Here is a 26382-nt window from a genome sequence, read left to right as displayed (position 1 = left end):
TCGGCGCACTGGTGTGCCGCGGCAAGGACCTTGGTGTGCCTCGGTATTTTTGGAGTTGTAGACAGCCCGGTTATCCCTTCGGGAGATTGCAGTTTCGTCTTGTTATGAACTCATCAATCTGGAATAGTAAATAAGATGCAGATGTCATCTCATTCAGGCTTGCCACTCAATTTTGGAAAAAAATTCCCTGTGTTTTCCTTGTATGAAAATAAAACATTACAAACGAGCGAGCACTGATTATTTGGAAAAGAACATTAATATCTTGATAATTTCACCACAGGATAAAAAAACGAAACACAAATTTCTAAATAAATAAGGGAAAATAAATAAGAATTCATAATAACTGAAATAATAGCATGGTGGTTGAATATATTCAACTTTTTATTCAAAAAAAAAAACTTCTCTTAGCCATGGACCTAAAAGTGTATAAGTGACCCAGAACAATGATTATTGACGACTCATTTCATACACTCTAAATTATCATGAAATTCAAGATTCTATTTTTATGATAAATATTTTAATATTTACTTTAAAAAAAACTTTCAAGCAAAATTACCATTTTTTATTTTACTTTATTTCTGAACTTTATTAATATTCTCATCATAATTATTACTATTTATTTAATTTTTGGTAGTTTATATATTTGGGAATTGATTTTTGTAACTTTAATTTAAGAAGGAAAAAAAATTCCCTGTATTTTCCAGGTTTTTGAGGAAATTTTCGAAATTCCCTAGATTTTCCCTGTTTTTTTGTTGATTTTTGAATTCCCTATGTTTTCCCTGTTTCTTCAGGTTTCCCTGTGGCATGGCAACCCTGTCATTATGTAGATGAAAAGACAGTCGGGTGTCTTTTCATCCATAAGCTCATTACTTTTTGCATTGAAAAACGCGTTCCCAGTAACGCCAAAACACGTGTCTGCTGTAATTAGCAATTTGCTTTTTTGACGTTGTTTTTTCTTACTTTAACGTTTCCGTGTTTAACAAACCTCTTTAGTGACTTTCCCCTCCCTAAAATACCCTGATAGCGCCATCTAACAGCACTATTTGAAACTGTTTTTTTTCCTTCACCAAACAAGTTATCGTGGGTTCATGACTGCCCTGATGAAATATCGAGTCACTTTTACCAGTAATTTTAAAAAGAGCCCTTTGAAGTCAGAATGTAAATTTAATCACCCGTACTTTAACAATGCAAGGAGTAACAGGAAATATCCAAACCAGTTTAGTACAAATACACAGATTGCAGAATACACGTGTTTCAAGGTTTCAAGGATCCCCTTTTTCAACTCAAAGGTGCGAGCTTCTAGATGTAAAGACACCCAGTAAAAGCAATGAAAATGGACAGCAGACATACTTAAAATACTCCGCCAGCTCAGTTATTCCATCCGAGGACTGCAGTTTCGTGCTTTTTAGCACTCATCAGCCCGGAATAGCAATCACATGAGCTGGAGGCAAAAAATCTCTGAAGGGAGCCAAGAGAGCCAAACAAACTGGTAGCTAATGCAGAACTAGCAAACCAGATGAGCGACCGCAACAATGGTGTGGTTCAACTCAAAGATTGATGGCAAAGCTAAGATATTTTGTAGTAGGTTACCGCTCAAAAGCCAGGGCTAAGACAGAAATACTCAAAATACACCGCCAGCTCAGTTATTCCATCCGAGGACTGCTATCCGTCCTATTTCGGGCTGATGAGTGCTAAAAAGCAAGAAACTGCAGTCCTCGGATGAAATAACTGAGCTGGCGGTGTATTTTAAGTATTTCTGTCTTAGCCCTGGCTTTTGGGCGGTAACTTACTACAGGACAGCGGACAGTTTAAATATCAAAATAATCCATCAACAAAAGCAAAAAAAAAAAAAAAAAAAAACGGAACTCAAAGTCGAAATTTATTGCACGATTCCTTCCCACAGAAAACCGTTAAGCAATAAATTTACAGTTACAGCAGCGGAAATTTATTGCTTAACGATTTTCTCTGGGAAGGAATCATACAATAAATTTCGACTTTGAGTTCCATTTTGTCTTGTTTTGCTTTTTTTAATGGCTTATTTTGACATTTAAGCTGTCTGCTGTCCATTTTCATTGCTTTTACTGGGTGTCTTTACATTTAGAAGCTTACACCTTTGAACTGAAAAAGGGGTTCCTTGAAACTCCGAAACACGTGTTTTCTGTAATCTGTGTATTTGTGCTAAAAAACGTTGGACATTCCCTGTTATTCCTCGGCACAAAGGTATTTATTTATTTCTTAATACTAGGAGTGTTCGTATTTCCTATTTTGAGGTGGAAAACTTCAAACGTTCGTTGCAAACCATAATTACTCTGGTTTTTAGCTTTATGAAACAACTAGTGGTACCCGCACGGCTTTGCCCGTAGTTGAAAATTAAAAGGTCATTCGGTTCGCCTGTATATTTACAAATAATGGATGACGAATTTCTCGCCAATTGGCTATGTTCATTCGCTCTCCCATTCCACGTCATGATAATTTCGTAATTTACTCGTCCTTCTAATGATAATTTTGCTCCAGAAAATGTTCTTAAAATTGAAATAGAAAAAGAACAAAATCGAATTTTCGAAAAATCGCTTCGAAGTGCACACCCCCACGCTACAAACTAACTTTGTGCCAAATTTCATGAAAATCGGCCGAACGGTCTAGGCGCTATGCGCGTCACAGAGATCCAGACATCCTACAGACATCCTCTGGACTGAGATACTTTCAGCTTTATTATTAGTAACTAGTGATACCCGCACGGCTTTGCCCGTAATGGAAAAATCAAAAGGTCTTTTGGTTCGCCTGTATATTTACAAATAATGTATGGTGAATTTTCTCGGCAGTTGACTTGTACCCATCTTACGGTTCCACGTTATGATAATTTCGTATCTCGCCAATTGGCTTGTGCCCATATTACGGTTCCACGTTATGATAATTTCGTAATTTACTCGTCCATCTTATGATATTTTTTTTTCTTAAAATTGGAATAGAAAAAGAACCATATCGAAATTTCGAAAAATCGCTTCGAGGTGCACACCCCCATGCTACATACTAACTTTGTGCCAAATTTCATGAAAATCGGCTGAACGGTTTAGGCGCTATGCGCGTCACAGACATCCAGACATCCTACAGACATCCTCCGGACAGAGAGACTTTCAGCTTTATTATTAGTAAAGAAGTTGAGTAACATAACTGACAAATATATATAACTACTCAAATGCTAATTGATGAGTATAACTGCTTTGTATTGAAGGTATCGCAATGGCAAAAACATCATGGAAGGCCAGCGCTATGTGGTCCACGCAGAGGACACGGGATTGGCTTCACTCACCATTCATGGTGTCGCCAGCGAGGACGGTGGGATGTACACGGCCATGGCTACCAACAAGCTGGGAAAAGCGGTCAGCGAAGCCCCACTGCTCGGTGAGTTCGTCTGCTGCCCTATCCTTGCACAGGGAACCGGACATAACGTCCAGATCCATAACGTCCACGGACATAACATCCATGACCAAAACGTCCAACGGACAAAACATCCGAGGGACATAACGTCCGACGGACAAAAGGTCCAAGGAAAGAACGTCCAGAATATTATTTCCATAAAACCTATTGTTCAATGGCAAATCATGTAATTAATTGATAAGTTCAAGAAATAAACTTCTAAAACTGGACGTTATGTCCTAGCTGTCCAAAAATGTGGACGTTTTGACCTTGGACCTTTTGTCTGTCGGACATTGTGTCCGTTGGACGTTATGTCCGTTGGACATTATGTCCGTTGGACATTATGTCCGTCGGACGTTTTGTCCCTCGAACGTTTTGGACCTGGACGTTATGTCCATGGACGTTTTGGATCTGGACGTTATGTCCGGCATTCCCTTGGACACTAATCTCGCTTCGCTCCGTCCTCATCACTTCACCAGCATGAACTGGCTCTCCGGCTGAGATCTCTTTCACAAAATTCTAACTGAATAGAGAATACTGTTTTAAACAAACTGGTAGATTAATCGTTTTGTTATCAAGTGCACCAAGGCGTTGATTCAGCTTGAGTGAAATGAATCGGATGTAGTGAAGCGAGATTAAGCAATACAGTCGTGCCCGCTTATAGCGGGGCTGTACATAGTGAATTTATGACTAGAACCTAATTCTCCTTCACGTTTTACTGTGTATTATTCAACATTCCATAACGAGATTTCGGCTAGAACTAAATTTTTATTTAGTTCCTACGTTAGCATTCCACAAAAAAAATAAATAAATAAATAAAATAAAATAAAATAACTTTTGAATTTTTAAAATTAATTTGAATTCTGAAATTTTTTGAATTCAAATTATGTTTTTCGCAATCACGAGTTGCGACAGGACCCTACTCATTGGTCACTACCCCATTCGCTTGTTTCTAGAAACGGTTCCTGTCCCTGCTCTTGGGCGGTTACGTGTGTATAGTGGTGTATGTGTAGGTTTGCTTGTGTGCGTAAACCTGTGTGTCCACACACACTGGCGTGTGTGTATGTCTGTAAAGGCGTGTGTGTGAGTAGGACATGAACGCCACCGACCAGGAGCAGCGGCTACCGGGAGGAGTCGCGCCTGCAGAGGACGGTGGGGTTGAAAAAGGAACCGGACATCAAGGACGGTCAAATGAAAACAATTAGCAATCGTGATTGCTCAAAAAAAACTTCCTATATGACTTCAATTAACAATTACCGTTATTCAAAATATGGTGAATTGTCTTGCTTATGTACATCCTGTGATCAGGTAAACATCCGATTAAAATAACAAAAGATTTTTTTACATTTTTTTTTTTTTCAGACGAGTCATACGAGTGACGAAACATAACTAAAAAACGTGAGAAACTGAAATGAAGTTCATTTTTCTTTTTACCTGACGAAATGATGAAATACGAGTACATTACATTTAAAAATTAAATTACATTTAAAAATTAAATATCAGCATTCTCTATTCACAGAATTTATGTAATAAAATATGAATAAAGTTCTAAAGTATTGTCAACCCTAGTTTCGTAGTTTTGGAGCAATTCTAAAAATGTCATCCTAATTCGATCCATGTCCGAATGCGATGTGCGTACTTTTTACTTCCTTTTACAAAAAAGGAAGTATTGTATTCGCGAAAATATTTTCACTCAAAATTCGGCCTTAATTTCTATTTTGTTCACCCCGATTTGATGTTAAGTTTTTTTTTCAACCCTACCACAAGCGGCCTAAGAACGTATAAAAACCCGAAATATCCATTTTGACATTCCCCGATTTAATTACAGCGACTTTTCTCGTGACGTCCGTATGTACATATGTACGTATGTGCGTATATATGTCGCATAACTCAAGAACGGTATGTCCTAGAAAGTTGAAATTTGGTACGTAGACTCCTAGTTTTCAAATGCTTTCGAAATGAAAAAAGGTGAAAGAATGGGGTGGTTTCCTTTAGTCAAAAGTACTACTTTTATTCATTGAAATGGATAGAATAAGCAAAAAAAAATTACATGGACCTAAAAAATACTTTCATTTTTCCAACAGTTTTTTTTAATTAATTTTTTTAAATGTGCCATTTTTCAAACAAGGCGTGGTCTTTATGATGTCACAAATGATGCATTTTGGCGCATCTTTCTACCACGGTTCCACGTTATGATAATTAAGCAGCGAATTAAAATTGCGCTCTACGCTTTCTATCAACCCTATCGCTGCCAATGCATATGAGTAAAGATGCGAATTAAATATTTTGTTCTGTGAATAAAGCAACATTGAATGGCATTTCATCATTTGTGATGTCACACGACAAAAGTGTAAACAATGAAAGCGCAGAGCTTTAAGTAATTTTTTAAAAATATTAAACTTGAATAAATTATTTAAAAAATGGTTTTATCCTATGTTTTTAAGCATGTTCTTTCGGAAAAAATACTTTTAAAATTTTGGAAACGACCCTATAACAATTATATATATTTTTCTTTTTTTTTTTTTGAGCAATCACGATTGCTTATTGCTTTCATTTGACTGTTTTTGGCGTGCTATCATTTTATTTTCCCACCGCCACCCTCCGCACCATCACCGTCGACCGGCTCCTCACGATGCTGCTCCTTTAGCGAAAGCCGTCTCCAGGTTGCGTTCATATGCTACACACATGTGCATACCTACACATCTACACACACACATACACACACAATTACATTCAGATACCTACACATGCACACACACACAAACACATACAAAAAACTACCCACACATTCATGCCTGCACACAGACACAAACACATATGCCTACACACACATACACATGCCCCCCCCCCACATACACACACATTCATACACACTACTACTCACACACGTATGCCTGCACACAGACGCAAACACACATACCCCTCCACACAACACACATACCTCCCCACACACACACAAATACACACGCTTACATACACACACTCGTGATTGCGAAAAACGTAATTTGAATTCAAGATGAGAAAATTCAATTTTTTTTTTTTTTTTTTTTAATTTCAGTCATACCATCAGTGAAAACTGGAGATACCAGAAAAGCAGCAAGTGTATTTGAATTCATGAAGAGTTTAATGCCTCAGCTAATTCCTGAAGGACAGCCGTGCACTCTAGAAGCCCGAACTACTACAGACCCAAAGCCCATCGGCGTGCGGTGGTAAGCATATTTTCAATTTTTACAATCTGATATCTTAAGACATTTTATGTGTGAAGCGGAAAACATCAGCCCCTGCCGTAATGCCTAAGTTGATGGTAGTCCATGTTGCAAAACCAGCTTTCCGTTTCGACAAGCTGATATCTTAAGACATTTTATGTGTGAAACGGCAAACATCAGTCCCTGCCGTAATGTCTAAGTTGATGGTAGTCCGTGTTGCAAACCCAGCTTTCCGTTTCTACAAGCTGATATCTTAAGACATTTTATGTGTGAAACGGAAAACATCAGCCCCTGCCGTAATGCCTTAGTTGATGGTAGTCCATGTTGCAAACCCAGCTTTCCGCTTTCAAGCACAAGAGAATCCAACATACTGATATTAATGCTACAACCCCGGTGTATTGCCAAGCAAGGAGATAACTCTTGCTTGAAAAGAGAGTCCAGGTCTTGCATACATTCACCATTAACCTTATATAAGGACGAAGACTACTGCTTTATTGCATAGACTAGTGGTACCCGCACGGCTTTGCCTGTAATAGAAAAATTAAAAGATGTTTTGGTTCGCCTGTATATTTACAAATGATGTCTGGTGAATTTTCTCGCCAATTGACTTGTGCCCATGTTAAGGTTCCACGTTATGATAATTTCGTAATTTACTCGCCCATCTTATGATAATTTTGTTCTTAAAATTGGAATAGAAAAAGGACCACATCAAATTTTCGAAAAATTGCTTCGAGATGCACACCCCCATGCTACAAAATAACTTTGTGCCAAAGTTCATGAAAATCGGCCGAACGGTCTAGGCGCTATGCGTGTCACAGAGATCCAGACATGCTACAGACATCCTGACATCCAGACAGAGAGACTTTCAGCATTATTATTAGTAAAGATTAACCTTATATAAGGACGAAGGCTACTGCTTTATTACATAGATAACATGCAACTAAAAATAAAGCAGAATATTTATCTTTTTTAGAATCGAAATCTGTTTATGTAGGCTTTCAAAAAGTTAAATAAGAGAAGAGTTTACAAAGCATATTTTTTGCAGTCGTACTCACTCGTGGATGAATCTTAAAATTTGAGACTTAAGCAATTATTTGTCTCATATGTTGTACTGAATGTTTTTTCCTCTCAATGTTTCTAATTTTCAAATATCCTCTAAAATTAAACTGATTAAGTAAGAAGTTAGCTCAAATTACAAATCCTCAGTAGGTAATAGTTATACCCTTTCTTTCGCTATTCAAATAACTGTTTGAAGAACTTAGTTTTAATTGATCTAATAGAATTTTCCAACAAGAGAACAAATCTTGTTAGAATAATAACCTAGTGTACAAAATTTGCTACAAAAAATATGCTAGTTTTTCAAACTGCACTTAAAGCACAAATTTAAAAAATAAAAGGATTGGCGTCATTGTAACGGTTTGTAAGCATTGCTTTTTTTTTTCTTTCTTTTTTTTCCATTGAAATGAACCTACTGGCTTACTTTTTTATTGGTGAAATGATCTTCATTGCGTCTGAGCTCTGCTGATTTATTTAAGCTCCTAAAACTTTCCACAAATATGTTATTTTTTGTGTATCAAGAGTATAAGGATAATTTGTATTTTTATTTGGTAAGTTGTTTGCTTACAGTTCGAGATAACAATACTAAAAACATGACAGTATTCATAAAATACACCGCCAGCTCAGTCAATTCCAGCCGAGGACGGCAGTTTCATGCTTATTAGCACTCATCAGCCCAGCATAGGAAAGTGACTGAGCTGAAGATGGAAAACCTCATAAGGAAGCCTAGAGTGCCAAACAAATTGGTAGCTAATACAGAATTAGCACTTACCAGAACTTGCTGAATGACGGTATGTTCTCAAAAGTGTGATGTTTTTCAATGAACCACGCATTGTCAAAAAAAAAAAAAAAAACATCACTCCAAAACTGTATAAAATATTAAACTGCAGAAAAAGGTAAAATAACCAACACAATTCCGCAAAATCATAATATAACTAAATTTAAATGAAAGTAAAACCGTCCGTGATGAAAAGTATAAAGAAAAACACGCTAAAGCAAGCTGTAAAGTATTTTCTGGGCGGGCATTTCAAGCTCGTCAGCGTGCGAGATCGCTGCTACTCAAACCTAGCCGCAAGATAATTTTGAGTAGAATAGAATGCTACTTTGCGACATTTCTAAGTCACAACCGATCACGTGAGTGAGAATCTCGATCTCGCAAGCTGACAAGCTTGGAATGACCGCCCTGTTTACATATAGGGTCATGTGCTGATACGGTCGTCTAAATTAAAATACCGGTAAACAAATGTGAGGAAAAAAAGGACTGCGTACCATTTCTTTGCCGGTAGTGTCTCATGGACCGTACGAACCTTATAGTTCATTTTCTCTCGAACTGGACAGATTAGCACACTTATGTTGAGCAAAATAACTTGGTTTTAAAATACAAGTACAAATACAAAAGTGACGACCAGCAACAGGCTCTGGGCCGAGCTAGACTGGTCCTAGTCAATTTACAATCCCCAGTGAAGATCAATGGCCCTCTTAAAACTATCTACTCCCTTGCTCATTACCACCTCTTCCGGTAAACTGTTCCAAGGTTCCACTACCCTGCTATAATAATAATTTTTCCCAATATCCATGTTAGCCTGAGATTTAAATAGCTTAAAACAATGGCCTCTTGTCCTGTTTTCAGTGCTGAACTTTAGCCCCGTAACATCTTTCATTTTAATAAATTTACACAACTGAATGATGACCCCTCAGTCGCTTTTTGCTCAAGACTGTACATTTTTATCCTTCTAAGCCTGGAATCATAGTCTAAGTGAGAAAGTCCATTTATTAGCCTTGTAGCTCGCCTTTGAACCCTTTCCAATAGATTAATGTGTTCATGAATTTTCAGGACTAAAGATGGCAAAGAGATTCCTCCTTCTGAGCGGTTACAAATCAGTAATGACCTTGCTGAGGGCGTCTTCCAGCTCACACTGCCCCAAATGTCCCAGCAAGACAGGGGCAAGTACACAGTCCACGTGTCAGATGGCGCGTCAGAAATCAAGAGCGAAGCCCTCGTCAACAGTAAGATCCTTTTCTGTCATCATAATATTTCTCCATTACACTGTTAAAATTTTTCCGGAAAATTTACGGTAGTTGTTACTGGCATCCATGTTGCCAGTAACTATTACCGTAAAAATCAAATGTTACAGTAAAATTTTACGGTTTCCTCGGTAGGCCGCAGCAACCAATTGGCGCTGGGATCGTTTCTTTCTCCGGTATAAATTACCGTAAAAATCAGTCATACTGTAAGTCCGCCATTTTACAGTAACAATTACCCGAAAATCTTCCTGAATTTTTAACAGTGTACATATAGTGTACATATGCATCTGGAACTCACAGAAGCTTTTTTACTACACATTGGATTTGTCTCCGTGGTTGGTTTGCCATGAATGGATCCACATTGTTTAAATTCAGGAAACTTTAATAGTAAATAATACTGTAAAATGTAGTGTTTACAGAACAAAAAAAAATTACAGCAAATTGTACTGAAGGAAATAAACGATTGCAGCGCCAATCGTACAACACGTGACTCACAGTGCAAAGCATATAACACCGTATTTCCCTTACTCGATGCGTCCCAACTCGTGTGGTGGGCAGCAAAGCCGCCTGCCATTTCGAAGATCCCGAGATCGAACCTGCAGTTCGAATGTTGGGTTTTTTAACTCTAGTTTATTTTACCGTAAAGTTTTACAGTAAAATAGGATTTTACGGTAATAGTTACTGGCAACATGGATGCCAATAACTTTCACCGTAAAATTTCAGGAACTTTTTTAACAGTGCATCACCATAAATGCCGTCTCGTAAGAGACATCAATCTTGTCTCTTGCGATCTTGCGAATTGTCATCACACTGTATGCGCGCCCGTGGTGCGCATACAATTGAATTTTTTTCAATTGTGCTTAGAGCTAACGTTTAGTTTAAGGGGTCTAAGGACCCTTAACCTTCAAAATTTTCAATTTTCTGGAAAAAAAATATATGTTATGCATAATTTAATTCTGAACAATTTGATATCTTATTTATTACCATACGTAAAAAACTTTTCAAGTTATCGTAAAAATGCGTAAACTTTCCCCAAAGAGATTTATGTTTACAGCAGTTGTTTAAGCCCCTCTTTTTTTCAAGTGCCGGTTTCTCGTTTTGCGCGAATGATATCATAGAAAGTTTCTTATGTATTTCCGCAAAACTTTTCATGCATGTTTGTCTGGTTTGTTTTTATGATCTGAACCTAAATTTTAACTAAAAATAGAAGTTAATATTAAAGTAAAAAATACATTTTCCCCCAAAATTTTGGAAAATTTTGATATTAACTTACAAAATTTCAAAAATAAATTAAATAATTTTAAAAAAATAAATAAATTTAGGTTCAGATCATAAAACTAAACCAGACAAGCATGTACAAAAAGTTTTACGGAAATATATTACAAACTTTCTGAAATATCATGCGCGCAAAACGAGAAACCTGAGAAAACGCAACCTGAGAAAAAGAGGCTTATACAGCTGCTGTTAACATAAATATCAATGGGGAAAGTATACGCATTTTTTCGATAACTTGAAAAGTTTTTTGTGTATGGTAATAAATAAGGTATCAAATTGTTCAGAATTAGCCATAATATATATTTTTTTCCAGAAAATCGAACATTTTGAAGGTTAAGGGTCCTTAACAGTTTAAACGCGTAACTGGAAATCTCATACCGGTGTTATTACCAGCAAAGAAGTCTTGTTCATTTTAGAAAACTCATTCAAGACCTAAAAGGATTTCTCCGTTTCAATGTAACTGAATAAATAGTAATTAATGTGTTATGGATACAGTTAAAAATACATTTACGGTTTGAATGTTAGAAATACTTGGCGTTCGTGGTGGGAGGAAGGGGTTAGTTTTTGTTTATTACTTTACATAAACAAGCACAAAACTATGTATGAGCGCGACGATAATAATGGACACTTCTTGCCGGCGTTAAAGAAATCATATTTTTAAGAATATGGATCCTGATATAAGAAATAATATTGCGTCATGTGAATTTCAAATAAATGAAGAGCATTATTTTTTCCAAACGTCAACTTTACTTTTGACTACATTTTCCACAAAATGAAGTATGAACCATTATTTTCAGAGCTTGAGTTTTGAGGCAATTTTACTTTAATAACAAGATTCAAGATATTTTGATCGTTTAATCGTACGGGGCAGTTTCTTCCACCCCCCAAAAAACCTATTCTATTAATAACTTGCCTAATTTGTGAAACATTGGTAGATTTTTTCCTTTGTTTTAGTGGTTCCGTCGATGCCAGGGTTATCGGGTAACAAGCCTGATTTCTTGAAAGGTCTCGAGCCATTGAAAGTGGGTGAAGGCGAAACAATTCAACTAAGGGCACAGTTACCGCCACATTCTGGATGTGCTATCAAATGGTAAGTGAACATGTTTAGTTAATTTCTGTTTTAAACTTCGAAACCAACTGTGAAATAAGTTGGAATAATAATCATTTAGACTTGATGTGCCTGTAATGAAATCGTCAAAATGTTTTTTTGAGCAATCACGAATGCTTATTGCTTTCATTTGACTGTTTTGATGTGCTATCATTTTATTTTCCCGCCAGCACCCACTGCAGCATCACCGTCGACCGACTCCTCTCGATGCTGCTCCTATAGCGAAAACCGTCCCCAGGTTGCATCCATATCCTACACAACGCGCATACATACACAACTACACACACACACAAACACACAACTACACACACATACACAAGCACACACAAACACATACATACACTCAAACACATACATATACATACAGACACATACACACACACACACACACACCTACACACAACTACCCACCCACTCATCACACCCATGCCTGCACACAGACACAAACACATATGCCTACACACATACACATTCCCCACCACACACAGACACAAGCACATGTGCCTACTCACATACACATTCCCCACCACACACAGACACAAGCACATGTGCCTACACACATACACATTCCCCACCACACACAGACACAAGCACATGTGCCTACTCACATACACATTCCCCACCACACACAGACACAAGCACATGTGCCTACACACATACACATTCCCCACCACACACAAACACTCATACACACAACTACCCACGCACTCATACCTGCACACAGACACAAACATACATGCCTACACACACATACACATACCCTCATACACACAAACACACATAACCCCCATACACACAAACACACCTACCCCCCCCCCACACACACACACCACTACATACACTCGTGATTGCGAAAAACATAATTTGAATTCAAGAGGTCAAAATTCCAATTAATTTTTTTTTCTGTTATTTATCCTCCTTTGATCGTCATAAAGGTGAAGACAGTAAGCAAAAGCATAATGCAAAATGACTTCGTAATATGCCAAGAGTAGTTACGTTCCTGCAGTATTTCAGGGTCAATGGCACCTCATATATTTTTCAGCTAAACATTATAACACCACATTCGAACTCGTTTAGCAGAAGTCCGTAACCGGGCTCAGGTTTCTCACAGCATACGCTCCAATACAAATTATAAATCAAGAACTGAAACGCTTTCAGAAACGCCGAGCGTTTTCAAGAACAGAGCTCATAAGAAACAGAAATTTCATTTGTAAAGGAAATGCTAATACCAATGAAAATTGTGTGATTAAATATGTTCTCAATAATTTTATAATTATAATTACATTATTTTTTTAATTAAATTGAAATCAATAGAGAAGCTAAAAAGCGAATTTATCTTCATCTGCATTTCTTGCCATCAAACACAATAAAGCGTTGCTTGTGATGAAAGTTGTAGCCTACGGAGTTTTTAAAAATTCAAAAAACCGTTCCAAATTAAGCACGCTTCAAAAGCACATTAATGTGTGCCTTTCTTTTCCCTCACGCTTTTTTACATTTTGTTTGAAAAAGATCCTGCACATACACTGTAAAAAATTCAGAAACCTTTATAAAATAAAGAGTTTTTTTTTTTTTTGGAAATACGAGGAACCTCCGTGTTAAAAGCACTTTACAAAATATCTCGGAAACTTTTCATAACAAAACAACTCGGGAAGTTAACTAGTGTGTCATCTGAGTACTTTTTATGCATTTTGATACTTATATTTGCATTTAACAGACATTAAGAAATTTTTCTTGTTTATTGATTAGTATATTTTGTAAATGTCTTTTGTACTAATATTTGGCTAAACGGAACAAAAACGAATAGATCTCAAGATACTGTGAGAAAATATCTGAAGCGTTTCTAAATCAATGGGAAAGCTACGGTGCATGTAAATATTAAAAAAAAAAAAATTGAGAACTTTCTAAAATGCTCCAAAAAGTTTCTGAATAATGAAGAAAGCGATATCCAAAATACTTGGAAATGTTTTTTTTAAATTACAGAAGGAGGTTTCCAATCTACTCTGAAATATTTTTGGAACTTGCAGAAAGAAGTTTCCGAAATACACGAAGACGTTTCGGAGGTTACAGAAAGCGGATTCCGAAATACTCAAAAACTTTTTCCAGACAGCCCAATTATCACAGCTAGAGACTGCAGTTTCGTGCTTATTAGAACTCTTCAGTCTAGCATAGTGAATAACTGAGCCGGATGCAGATGTCAACTCATTGAAGCTGAGAGTGCCAACAAACTGGTAGATAGAGCGAATCCTTCTTACCAGCAAGTATATTGCAAATAGTTCTGCCTTAGCCCTGGCTTAGGGGCGGTAACTTACTGTTATAAATACCCAAGCTTTGCCTTCAATTCACGAGTCGAACCACACCATGCTGCGGACTGTTCGCTGGTGAGATGGATTCGCTTTATGTACCAGTTTGTAGGCACTCTCAGCTACAATGAGTTGACATCCGCCTCCGGCTCGATTATTCACTAAGCTAGACTGAAGAGTTTTAATAAGCACGAAACTGCAGTCTCCAGCTGTGATAACCGAGCTGTCTGGTATATTGCAAATAGTTCTGCCTTAGCCCTGGCTTAGGGGCGGTAACTTACTGTTATAAATACCCAAGCTTTGCCTTCAATTCACGAGTCGAACCACACCATGCTGCTGACTGCTCGCTGGTGAGATGGATTCGCTCTATCTACCAGTTTGTAGGCACTCTCAGCTTCAATGAGTTGACATCTGCCTCCAGCTCGGTTATTCACTATGCAAGACTGAAGAGTTCTAATAAGAACGAAACTGCAGTCTCTAGCTGTGATAACCGGGCTGTCTGATATATTGCAAATAGTTCTGCCTTAGCCCTGGCTTAGGGGCGATAACTTATTATTATAAATAATCAGAAACGTTTTTGCAAATTTCATGATCTGCAGCTGCCCCGTATATTCAGAAACGTTTTAGGATGATTTTTTTTTTTTTTTTTACAGTGTAGATATCTTGTAATGCAGTTGGAAATCCTTACATTTTGGAAACTCGTGGTGAAAAATAGTTTGCAGAAACTTTGAGGGAAAAATAACTGAAACCACCGTGTCAAAAAAAAAAAAAAAAAAAAAAGTTTTATGTAAGACCTTTTCCTTTTGTCCACATCCATTACAATCAGACACTAACAAAAACTGAAACTCAGGAACCATGAAAAAAAAAAAAAATGGCACCCGACAAACTATTTTTCGGAGTAACATTTTAAACCAGAAATTTTTTTATACAGCAATACAGGAAAATTCAGAAGCCATGTAGCATGGCTTCTGAAAGATTCTTGTTCGGAAAGAGTCCGTTCTCCGATATATTTTTTTAGTCACCAAGACGTCCTAAATTTGTCAGACTCTGATTTTGATAAATCATGACAGGTAGCAAGAATACAAAAAAGAGCTACGAACTGAAATTAAAACTCTATTTAGAGCTAAGATCTTCAAACAATCCGTTCTCAATCAATCTTGTTTGTAGACCAGTATTACCGAGGACTTTTTTAGATACTCTCTTTTTACTCGCCCTTTCAAATTTTACGGGTTTCTTTGAATCAGAAAGGAATGGGCCTCAACTGTTGATCCTTCTATTCTGCTTTTCAATTTATGATTTGTCTTATCTGTGTACGGTTATAAAACTATTTCAACGGTGTAATTATTCAGTAGTACTTGATAACATTCTAAACTACTGGGCTTATACATTTTTCTTTTTAGTTTTTTTGGTTTTTACGCAGTCGGGTTTTTTGTTTTCATTTAATATTTTTTTTTACTTAATTCCTCAGGATGAAAGATGGTGACGACGTCAGTCCCAGCGACCGCATCCAAATCTTAGAGCAGCCCAATGGTCACATCGCGCTCATAGTGGAGGGGGCCATGCTGCAAGACGCCGGCAAATACGTTGTCGTGGCGTCGAACGAGCACGGCAAGACCAGGAGCACAGCAATGGTAGCCGTAGTTGGTAAGATTACGAAATTGTAGCATATTTCTTTTGCAGCGGCGGTTTTTACTAGAGCCGCTATATAGATAGGCCGACGCATCAGCTAAAGTTTAGCCATTTTGGATCGGATTTTTCATTGTTGCACTGCTTGGGTTACCACAGCAAAGTTTCGGATTTCGCCAAATTTGCAGAAAATAATATTTTGTTTTATAAACAATTCACGTGCCGCTAATAATTGCTTACAGTGAACAATCACCAACGCGATAACTCGCCAGAAAAAACACCCACTCAAACACGCGCTCCGATCCAAAAAGACTGATCTTAAGCTGATGTGTCGGCTCGTATATATAGGAGCCTTAGTTTTTACCAACTAAGCATGCCCAACTGATTTGTGTAGGAACTCATGCGATACGTTAGGGACGATGTCTTCTTTATTACTAACTAGTGGCACCCGCACGGCTTCGCCCGTAATAGAAAAATTAAAGGTCTTTTGGTTCGCTTGTATATTTACAAATAACGTATGGTGAATTTTCTCGCCAATTGGCTTGTACCGACGTTACAGTTCCACGTTATGATAATTTCGTATCTCGCCAATTGGCTTGTGCCCATGTTACGGTTCCACGTTATGATAATTTCGTAATTTATGATAGTTTTTTTCTTAAAATTGGAATAAAAAAAGAACCACATCGAATTTTCGAAAAATCGTTTCGAGGTGCACACCCCCATGCTACATACTAACTTTGTGCCAAATTTCATGAAAATCGGCCGAACGGTTTAGGCGCTATGCGCGTCACAGACATCCAGACATCCTCCGGACAGAGAGACTTTCTGCTTTATTATTAGTAATAGTAAAGATAAAGATAATAAAGCTGAAAGTCTCTCTGTCTGGAGGATGTCTGGATCTGTGTAACGCGCGTAGACCGAGCTGCCTATTTTCATGAAATTTGGCACAAAGTTAGTTTGTAGCATGGGGGTGTGCACCTCGAAGCGATTTTTCGAAAATTCGATGTGGTTCTTTTTTTATTCCGATTTCAAGAACAAAAACATCATAAAATGGACGAGTGAATTACGAAATTATCATAACGTGGAACCGTAACATGCGTACAGGCGAGAAAATTCACCATGCATTATTTGTAAATATACAGGCGAACCAAAAGATCTTTTAATTTTTCTATTACTGGCAATGCCGTGCGAGTACCACTAGTTACTAATAATAAGCTGAAAATCAGTCTGGATATCTGGATCTCTTGTCTATCTGTCTGGATGTCTGGATCTCTGTGACGTGCATAGCGCGTAGACCGTGAGGTCGATTTTCATGAAATGTTTCGTCATCCATTATTTGTAAATATACATGCGAACCAAATGACCTTTTAATTTTCAACTACGGGCAAAGCCGTGCGGGTACCACTAGTTATAAATAAAGCTCTTCCAGACAATTCAAAGTCGTTGGCTAAGTGCAATGAACCTCGCTCTTCATCCAACCTCACTTGTGGAAGTTACTTGGAGGGAGGTAAACTGCTATGGGGTGCAGTATCTGCAGAAATGAGGTTTTGAGATACTTCAAGAAACGCGTTTTGGATTCCATACAAGCAATACGGAGATGTCTGAACTTTGCGTTTTTTGCTGTACCTTGTTTTCAGCGTAAACCAAATAAGCAAATTTGTACAATGAAGCCAAAGTGCAACACAAGACGAAAATGCAGAAAGATGAAAAATTTAGTTATCCCACGACAGCAAAAGAGACGGTCTAGTCCATTTATGTGGACTGCGGAACCAAACCGACGTCCCGGAAAACGTTGGTCTTTCTAAGGACGAACGGCGCACAGTGGGGCGAAAACGTCAAAAGCGCTTATAAATGTTTTTTTCCCCTTATATTAAACCAATTAAGGATTAATAATTTGTACAGGCCTACCTCTTAGGAAATCAGAACTGGAATTTTAGAGCCCTTCGTCCAATACAAAGCTGAAGGGAGCCCTTAGAAAGTTGAAGAACCATGAGTGCGGGAATTTACAAAAATTGCTTTTAAGCAGTCTATACTTTTTTTTCTTATTAACGGCGGGTATATTTAATTTATCGTGTCCAGCGATAGTAATAGCACGAAAAAAAATGAATAATCGAATTCTAAAATCGATTTTGATCAGCACCGGAACCTTCGGAATATAAGTTTATTTTTTTTCAAAACACTGTACAAAAACATGTCCTCTTATGTCCTCTTAGAAGTAAATAATAATTAGTCATAAATAGTCTATAGAAAGACCCTGAAAAGGAATATTAGCTGCGTAAACCTGCGAACTTTGGACCTTGAGCCCAAACAAATCGAAAAAACTCCAAAATAACATGCCTGTGTAAACAAACAAGAGAGAGAGGATCAAAAACATTTTTAAGCGCTTTTTGGCGTTTTCGTCCCACTGTGCGGCGGGGACGTATTAGATACTTAATTTATTACTCTTTTATTTCACTGAGATTGGATTTCCCATCGTTCCTGAAAATGAAGCTTTTAATATTGTCCCAAGAGAAACTAACTGTCTTAATTTCAATTTAGATCATGGCCACGCTCTGCATTCATAGTGTCTAGTAGAATGGGCATATCCTCAATTCCGGGACATGTTCCTCTGTAACACAACTGATCGTGTTCCATTCTATTGAATTCTATGTACCAGTAGCACAGTCAGAAATTACCTTATGTCCACCCTGCATATAGTTTCTCAATGTGTTCATGGGAGATAGAATTATATAGAATCCAACATGGTTGATTGTGTTAGAGATGAATGTGTCTTTAAGTTGGATGTTAAGGCCGAAAAATCTATGGGCAGCTTTGACAGATGATTTAGAGACTTTTCCTTCACTTAAGGGTTCTCTATTAGGCTAGCACCTGCAGTTATGTCGGCTAAAATGTCTTCAAAAGGCTTTGTCTCTCAAATTTATGATCGTGAACAATTAATTTTAGTTTTATAGCAGTTTGAAAACACCCTGCCCCATTAAATAAATGCAATTTTAACTTTCAGGGAACAACAGAGAAGCTTCCACGGACGATTTTTTTTCCAGAGCTAACATCACGCTCCTTCAAAATCGTAGCTTGGATGTTGAGAGAAAGATAATTTTAAGAATATCCACTCCATACCTTGTATCTACAGGGTGTCCAGCAAAAGACTCCCTGATTTCAAAATTAGATATCTCGAAAACAAAGGGCGATATTGAAATAAAATAAACGGTATGTTTATTGTGAAACCCATAAAAATCATATACAGGAACTCGGAAATTAATTTGAAAAATTGCCAACAGGTGGCGCTGCACAATGTAATTGCAATGGAAGTCTCCATAAATAGTGCTACGAAGAGATTAGTTGTTTCAGCAGTAGTTTAGTCTCTCAGAAATGCTTACATATACGCTACAAATTATCGTTCAACCTCTTCGCAGCACTATTTTATGGAGACTTTTATTGCAATTACATTGTGCAACGCCACCTGTTGGAACTTTTAAAACTAATTTCCAAGTTCCTGTATATGATTTTTATGGGTTTCACAATAAACATACCGTTTATTTTGTTCCAATATCGTCCTTTGTTTTCGAGATATTTAATTTTGAAACCAGGGAGTCCTTTGCTGGACACCCTGTATATCAGTCTGTCATGATGGAATTGGGATTCAAATGTAAGAAAGGCCATGTCCGACATCAACTTTTCATCTGTATAATAGATTTTGTAATAGGTGATTCCTAATGCACTGAAATAAGATATATCAGCCATATCAGATCACATTTTATCGAACTGAAGAAAGTATGCATTATGTGACCGAAGAAAGGTTGATTTATGCAAAATCAAAATTTACGCACGCATAATAACAGGGAATTGCTACTTTTCCCTCCTATTTTTAAGGTGTAATAATCTAAAAAAAAAGGAGAAGAAAGGGGGGAAAAATATCGAACTATATGCTCCATACAAAATTTCAAAGGCTGGATAATAATACCCTTTAAAATATCTTAATAAGTGAAATAAATTTTAAAGGGTTTAATAAAAGAGTAAAAATGTAGAAAACTGAAACGTATCGTGCATAGTAGGAAAATAAAAGTAAGTACAACTATACTTTGAAATAAGTTTTCTGAAATGCTTGTTTGCAAAACTTTTTAATGTTAAATTTTTAAATGCATTGATAGATGTATTTTACGGAATCATTTTACACATTCTAGTTTAATTTTTTTGCGCAACTGCTAGCAGAATGTATTGAAGTTCATACATTAAATGACACTTCTACCACATTAAATGACACTTTGACTCACTTACACGAAAAGTGTACAATGTATCAGAAAGAAACTGCTTTCCTCCCAGAAGTTTAACACTGGAAACTTCGAAGGTATTCAACTAAATTGGAGCACAATATTGTCGAATGTTTCACTTTCTACCTTTCAACGTTTGAAGAGTTGGATGTTTTAAGTAGTAGGCATCCGATGGGGGGGGGGGGGGGGACCTAGCCTGGCGGCATTGTAAAGGCTGGCAGATCCTATTAATAACATTAGGGCGCTAACAGGTCAGATTTATGTTATGGTATGATTGTTTCTTCACCGTTGATTTTGTTCTGGAAGTGCAAGAGGCAGGTGCACCAAATGTATGATTCAATTCTTAAAATGAAGAACTATGTTTTCTCTAATTACATAATTATTTGTTACAGGAACTGGATTCCGTCTTCCAGAAATTAAGGAGAGTCTGCAGCCAGCGTCCTTCGAGCAGGGTCAACCAGGAAAGTTGACCGCCAAAATAGACGGTGAACCAAAACCAGAAATTCAATGGTAAGATCCCTAATAACACTAATTAAAATGGGATCCTTGTTGAACGAAGTCCGTTTGGCAGCCCCTGTTGCACAAAGGTCAGGAAACATCCGTGTGAAGTCGTTGAAACCATTGAGAAGAAATAAAACATGGGCGGCTCGTACAAGGAGGCAAGGGGGCAACTGCCTCTTCATTTTCAAAAGTAAAGGGATATTGCACCCTCGCTTTTCAGAGTTAAAAATTAAAGATCGAGTGAAAAAGATTTTTTTATCGTGTGGATTGACTTATTTCACGAAAGTGAAAGCGGTGAACTTTCGAATAGGAAGGGGAAGTCTATACGGTGGCAATCGATCCCGCGATTTTTGAGCTCTTACTCCGCATTTTTGGAGATCATTAACTCAGTAAAGTTAAAATCCAATAGTGTAGCGCAAATTTTTAAAAAAAGTTTTAGAGACGCCACCGTTCCACCAATGTTTTCCACCATTGTCCGGAAAATTTCGATTTAGTTCATGAGCCCGAAAAAAGAAATTCTTCTATTAATTCTTTGAACTATTTATAAACTGGAAAAGTCAAGATTTTAGAAGTAGAGTGTATGTGCTTGCGTGCTTTACTTTTCCCACGAGTTGATTGGTTGCTGAGACTTTATCAATTAATATGCCGAGAGAGGTCGAATGCCCATTTCATTATTAAGGTATCAAAAATTACGCATAGATTTTTTTTATTTATTTATTTTTTTTAACTTACACTTTGTTAATTACAAATTTTTCGCCTATTTTTAAAATTCAACTTTAAAACTTTCAAAACTAAAATTCTTAATAAGCACGTGAAACAATTTTTAAAACATGAGAGCGTTATGTCGATGAAATGATGAGCATTTAATGGAAGTAAACAGGAAAAAATGAATTTAGCTACCAAAAACAAATAAACAAACCACTATAAGTCAAGAAATGAAAAATTTCTTATATAAAAGTTTAACTAATTCCCTCTACAAAAAAAATCTGAAACGTCACAGATTTTTTCCAAACAACGTTTCATAATTTCACGGTTTTCCAGCAGTTTCCTGTGAGAATCAAGTATCTTTGCGAGAAAGTTTCCTAAACTGCCACAAGTTTAATGAATTCAGCCTTCTCTCTGTTGTGAAAAATATCCTTAGCTATCAGTACCAATGTCCTGTCCAGATCGACAGAACCCCTCCTGACGGTGAAAGACACTCTCTAGATACTGTAGTTTTGCAAAAATTGCAAGGTGTGCAGTATTTGCTTGCAATTCTGCATCAGGTTTGGCCGTATTTGCTAAATGCTTTAAGAGCTTTCCTGTTACATCAGGATGGTGCCAAGCGTTAAGAAGGATGGTGCCAAAGGATGGTGGAGCAAAAGGCAGGATGGTGCCAAATGTTAAGAACATTTAAGAGTTTTCTTGGATGATTCTTGCTTTATTCCAAAAATGTGACTGGCTTTTGTCGGGAAAGTTTCTGGGCTCTTCAATAAGAGCTCCAGGAAAATTTCTGACTTTTAGAGGGAAACTTTCCTGTTTTTTGCCAAAAATGTTACTGGCACAAATAAGGCACATTCGCTGTCCATTATTTTCAAGGAACGTTTCTGATTTTTTCCAATTTTATAATCCCTTACCCCAAGACATTTAAAAATACCATTTCTCCTACCACTTGTACTAAGTATCTCAAATTTTTAATTTTGCCACTTACACGCGTTTGTTTCCATGAGCTTCATCTGCGATATAATCATGTAGTTTAAATGAGCACTTCGATAACAATTTCATGGCGTTTAGAAAGTTTATTTTACATCGATCTCCCCTATTTCCCTCGCTTAAACACATTAATTGACCATTATTTTCAGAAACGTTTCTGTTTTTTTTTTTTTTTTTTTCACCACGTTGGTATTATAAAAAAATTTCCGATTAAGGGGTTAAGGACCCTTAACCTTCAAAATGTTCGATTTTCTGGAAAAAATATGCGTTATGCCTAATTTTATTCTAATTAATTTGATACCTTATTTATTACCATAGGCAAAAAACTTTTCAAGTTATTGAAAAAATGCGTATACTTTCCCCATAGAGATTTATAATAACAGCAGCTGTTTAAGCTTCTTTTTCTCAGGTTGCGTTTTCTCAGGTTTCTCGTTTTGCGTGCATGATATCTCAGAAAGTTTCTTATCTACTTCCGTAAAACTTTTTGTGCAGCTTTCTCTGGCTTATTTTTATGATATGAACCTAAATTTATTTATTTATTTAATTTTTTTTGAAATGTTATATAAGTTAATATCAAAATTTTGGGTTTCGTTTTTAATGTTAACTTTTGTTTTTAGTTAAAATTTAGGTTCAGATCATAAAAATAAAAGAAACAAACATATATGAAGAGTTTTACGGAAATACGTAAGAAACTTTCTACGATATCATGCACGCAAAACGAGAAACCGGCACCTGAGAAAAAGAGGCTTAAACAGCTGCTGTAAACATAAACTCTGTGGGGAAAGTTTACGCATTTTCACGATAACTTGAAAAGTTTTTTGCGTTTGGTAATAAATAAGGTATCAAATTGTTCAGAATTAAACTATGCATAACATATATTTTTTCCAGAAAATTGAAAATTTTGAAGGTTAAGAGTCCTTAGATCCCTTAAGCAGAACGTGCCGTCGCGCAACTGTATCTTTCTGTTTCTGTCCCTGCAGGTTGCGAGATGGCCAACCCATCCTGCCGAGCGAGAGGATCAAGATGAGCGAAGATCCGGACGGCACGGTGAGCCTCGAGATCTCGCAGGTGTTGCCCGAAGACGCGGGGAAATACACGCTGCTCGTCTCCAACCTCGGAGGAGAAACCCGCACCTCGGCACCCGTCGAAGTCATACGTAAGACACTTGATGACTCACAAAACTATGGCCACCCTTTCTCTCCTTCAACATTTGAAAGTACAGTTCGCCTTTCTTCCACGCTATTGCTGGCACTCGTTAAAGAAAAAAAAAATCATTTATTTTATATACAGGGTGTTTCAAAATGAATAGCGGAGTTTTAACATGCTATAATATTTATTACACCAAACTTACAGCCACAAGTGATATATCACATGAAAGAGAAACTCAAACAGTTTTGTTTGTTGGCATCAGTGCGCATGCGCGTGGGATGTTTCTGCTGCATTCCGCTAGAAAGCGCTTGTAGCAAAAATGGCGAGTAAAGAACAGAAAGCGTTTTGTGTTTTACAGTTTGCAAAGTCGGAATCTGTTGTTACTGTGCAACATGCCTTCCGGATTAAGTTCGGTTGTGATCCACCAGGTGATACTAGGTGGCCGTAAGGGCCTAATGACAGGACTTGTTTCCCATGGCCTCCACGGTCACCCGACCTAACGCCGTGTGATTTCTATCTTTGGGGGTTTGTTAAGGACCGTGTGTATGTTCCTTCACTGCCAGCTGACCTTCCCGAATTAAGGAACAGGATTGAAATAGCTGTTGCAGCAATTACTAATGAAACACTCATCAAAGTTTGGGAAGAACTCGCATATCGTCTTGACGTGTACCGAATGGTGCTCACATTGAACACTTGTAGGCTATTATGTAAAACTGTTTGAGTTTCTCTTTCATTTGATACATCACTTGTGGCTGTAAGTTTGGTGTTATAAATATTATAACATTTTAAAACCCCGCTATTCATTTTGAAACACCCTGTACTTCACTTCGTTTGTTGTAAAAATACAACGAGGTTATCCCCTCTCATTGGGCAATCTACCGCTCTAGTTGACTAGTCGGTTTTTATCAATAAATGCCACAAACCTAATCTTGCAGCATTTTGAAGGCTCTACAGATGCGAATCATTACATTACGACGCTGCCAAATTGGGTTTACCCAACCATAGATTCATCGGCAACAATCGTGAGGAGCATGCATTCGTTCACCGGCGACGATAGTGACACATTTCAAAAGCTTTTAACATGGGAAGTACCACGTCAGTTACCGGTAACTTTTAATGAGCTTTCCGTTTAGGCCACGTCAATCATTGGTAACTAACAATGAGCATTCCGTTCAAACCGTGGGTGACATCAGTGATTGAGGGCATAATATTCGATGTGAAAAAAAAAATATATTGTTTGTATCTTAGGATCGTATCCTCGATGTATTGAAATACATCGAAAAGGAAGAACTGAAGAGGAAAACTGATGAGTGAAAACGTTCTACTACTTGTATTTGAGTTGAAATTATTAAAGCAACCTTCTGAATGTCGCAGTTTCATTAACGATCTGGTGATGTGGAATATAAAAGTGGTGTTGCAGTGGATCCCTGCACACTGTGGGATTAGAGGAAACGAGCTAGCTGATGCTCTGGCCAAGAGGGGGACTGCTATTGTTCAACTATCAAATGAGCCAGTCTCATTCAATGCAATAAAGATATATATCAGGAAAAAATCAAGAGTTTTTTTTTTTTTTTTTTTTTGGCAAGACCTAAAAGCTAGAAGCAACCACAAAGTTTGGTTTATAAACCGTGATTTTGTCCCTTCAGCACCAAGAGCAGAGTCAGTGGCTTTGTTTCGACTTTTAAGTGGCTATGACTGTTTACCAAAACATCTTTACCGCTTAAGGATTATGAAGAGTCCCAATTGTCCCCTTTGCAATTCAAACGAAGAAATGGACATTCGTCACCTGCACACTTGCACCCAGCTTTCCAGACGTAGCCTGTGTGACCGTTATTCGGAAGCAAGAGAGCGTATCGGCAGCTAAATATTTCACTTTTTTGTTCCTGTATTGTTCCTTGTTCTGTGTTTGTTTTTGTTATTTTGTTCTTTGTAACCTTTTCTTGCTGCCAGTCATTAGAAATAGAAAAAAAAACCCCTTTGTTGAAAAAATATTTCATCCGTAATGGCAACAACCCACAGCCCATCGACGCTCCTTACCATGAACTTGGAACAACCGATTCAGTCTTCACTGAACTGCCGTCAAGGAACTACCGTATAATTCGATGCTTTGATGAAACGATAGCTTATGCTCCCCCTTTTTGAATTATGCTACTTGCGTGTACTGTACTTACATTTACGCTAACAGTTTCAATTAAATGTTTTTTATAACCTTCAATGAGTGCTTTTCCATAATTGGGTTTTGAAGTGGGAAATTTTTTTTTTACTGCCCCACTTTTCTTCACCTTAGGTTGGGTACCTTATAGTTGATTCGAAACTTCAAAGATCCTGGTTCAGTAAGTCCAACCTTGAAAATACCCGTATGCAAACGAATGTCAGGTGGTTAACTTAAAGTTTTGTGGACAACGAAAGATCTTAGAATTACGTAAATATGAATATATCAAAGGCTTTGTGATGGATATTCAAATAGTTATTTGATAAGCGAATTTTAGTGGATTTAAGCTAACTAACTCATTAGATAAAATGATTGGATAGTAGCTGAAGGTTTCTTGTTTTTAACGAAGTACAGGCATACATTTTCGTCCTTTTTTAATTAATTTGCATTTAAGACTCTGTATACGTATAAGCGTTAGCAATTCTTAAAATAGCTTTTTGTTTTTTACATGCGTGTGTTTTTTTTCCAAAAACGTCATGTATAGGGGAAGGTCGGGTAGTATCGGACACCTAAGCAATTTCAATCATAACACTTTTCATTTAATTTG

General features: G+C 37.2%; 1 protein-coding gene across 1 annotated transcript in view; it reads left to right on the top strand.

Annotated features, from left to right (window-relative positions):
• The window catches only part of LOC129217813 (muscle M-line assembly protein unc-89-like), a 161798-nt gene that overhangs the window by 134262 nt on the left and 1154 nt on the right, over nucleotides 1–26382 (top strand). Inside the window, exons 35-41 of the mRNA XM_054852152.1 lie at nucleotides 3233–3402; nucleotides 6476–6626; nucleotides 9514–9686; nucleotides 11934–12069; nucleotides 15856–16031; nucleotides 20674–20791; nucleotides 23455–23630. Of these exons, the coding sequence (XP_054708127.1) occupies nucleotides 3233–3402; nucleotides 6476–6626; nucleotides 9514–9686; nucleotides 11934–12069; nucleotides 15856–16031; nucleotides 20674–20791; nucleotides 23455–23630 (1100 nt within the window). The remainder of the gene's footprint in view (nucleotides 1–3232; nucleotides 3403–6475; nucleotides 6627–9513; nucleotides 9687–11933; nucleotides 12070–15855; nucleotides 16032–20673; nucleotides 20792–23454; nucleotides 23631–26382) is intronic.

Source organism: Uloborus diversus, chromosome 2 (genome assembly GCF_026930045.1).
Source record: "Uloborus diversus isolate 005 chromosome 2, Udiv.v.3.1, whole genome shotgun sequence".
Classification (NCBI taxonomy): domain Eukaryota; kingdom Metazoa; phylum Arthropoda; class Arachnida; order Araneae; family Uloboridae; genus Uloborus; species Uloborus diversus.
This window is presented reverse-complemented; position numbering and strand designations above follow the sequence as displayed.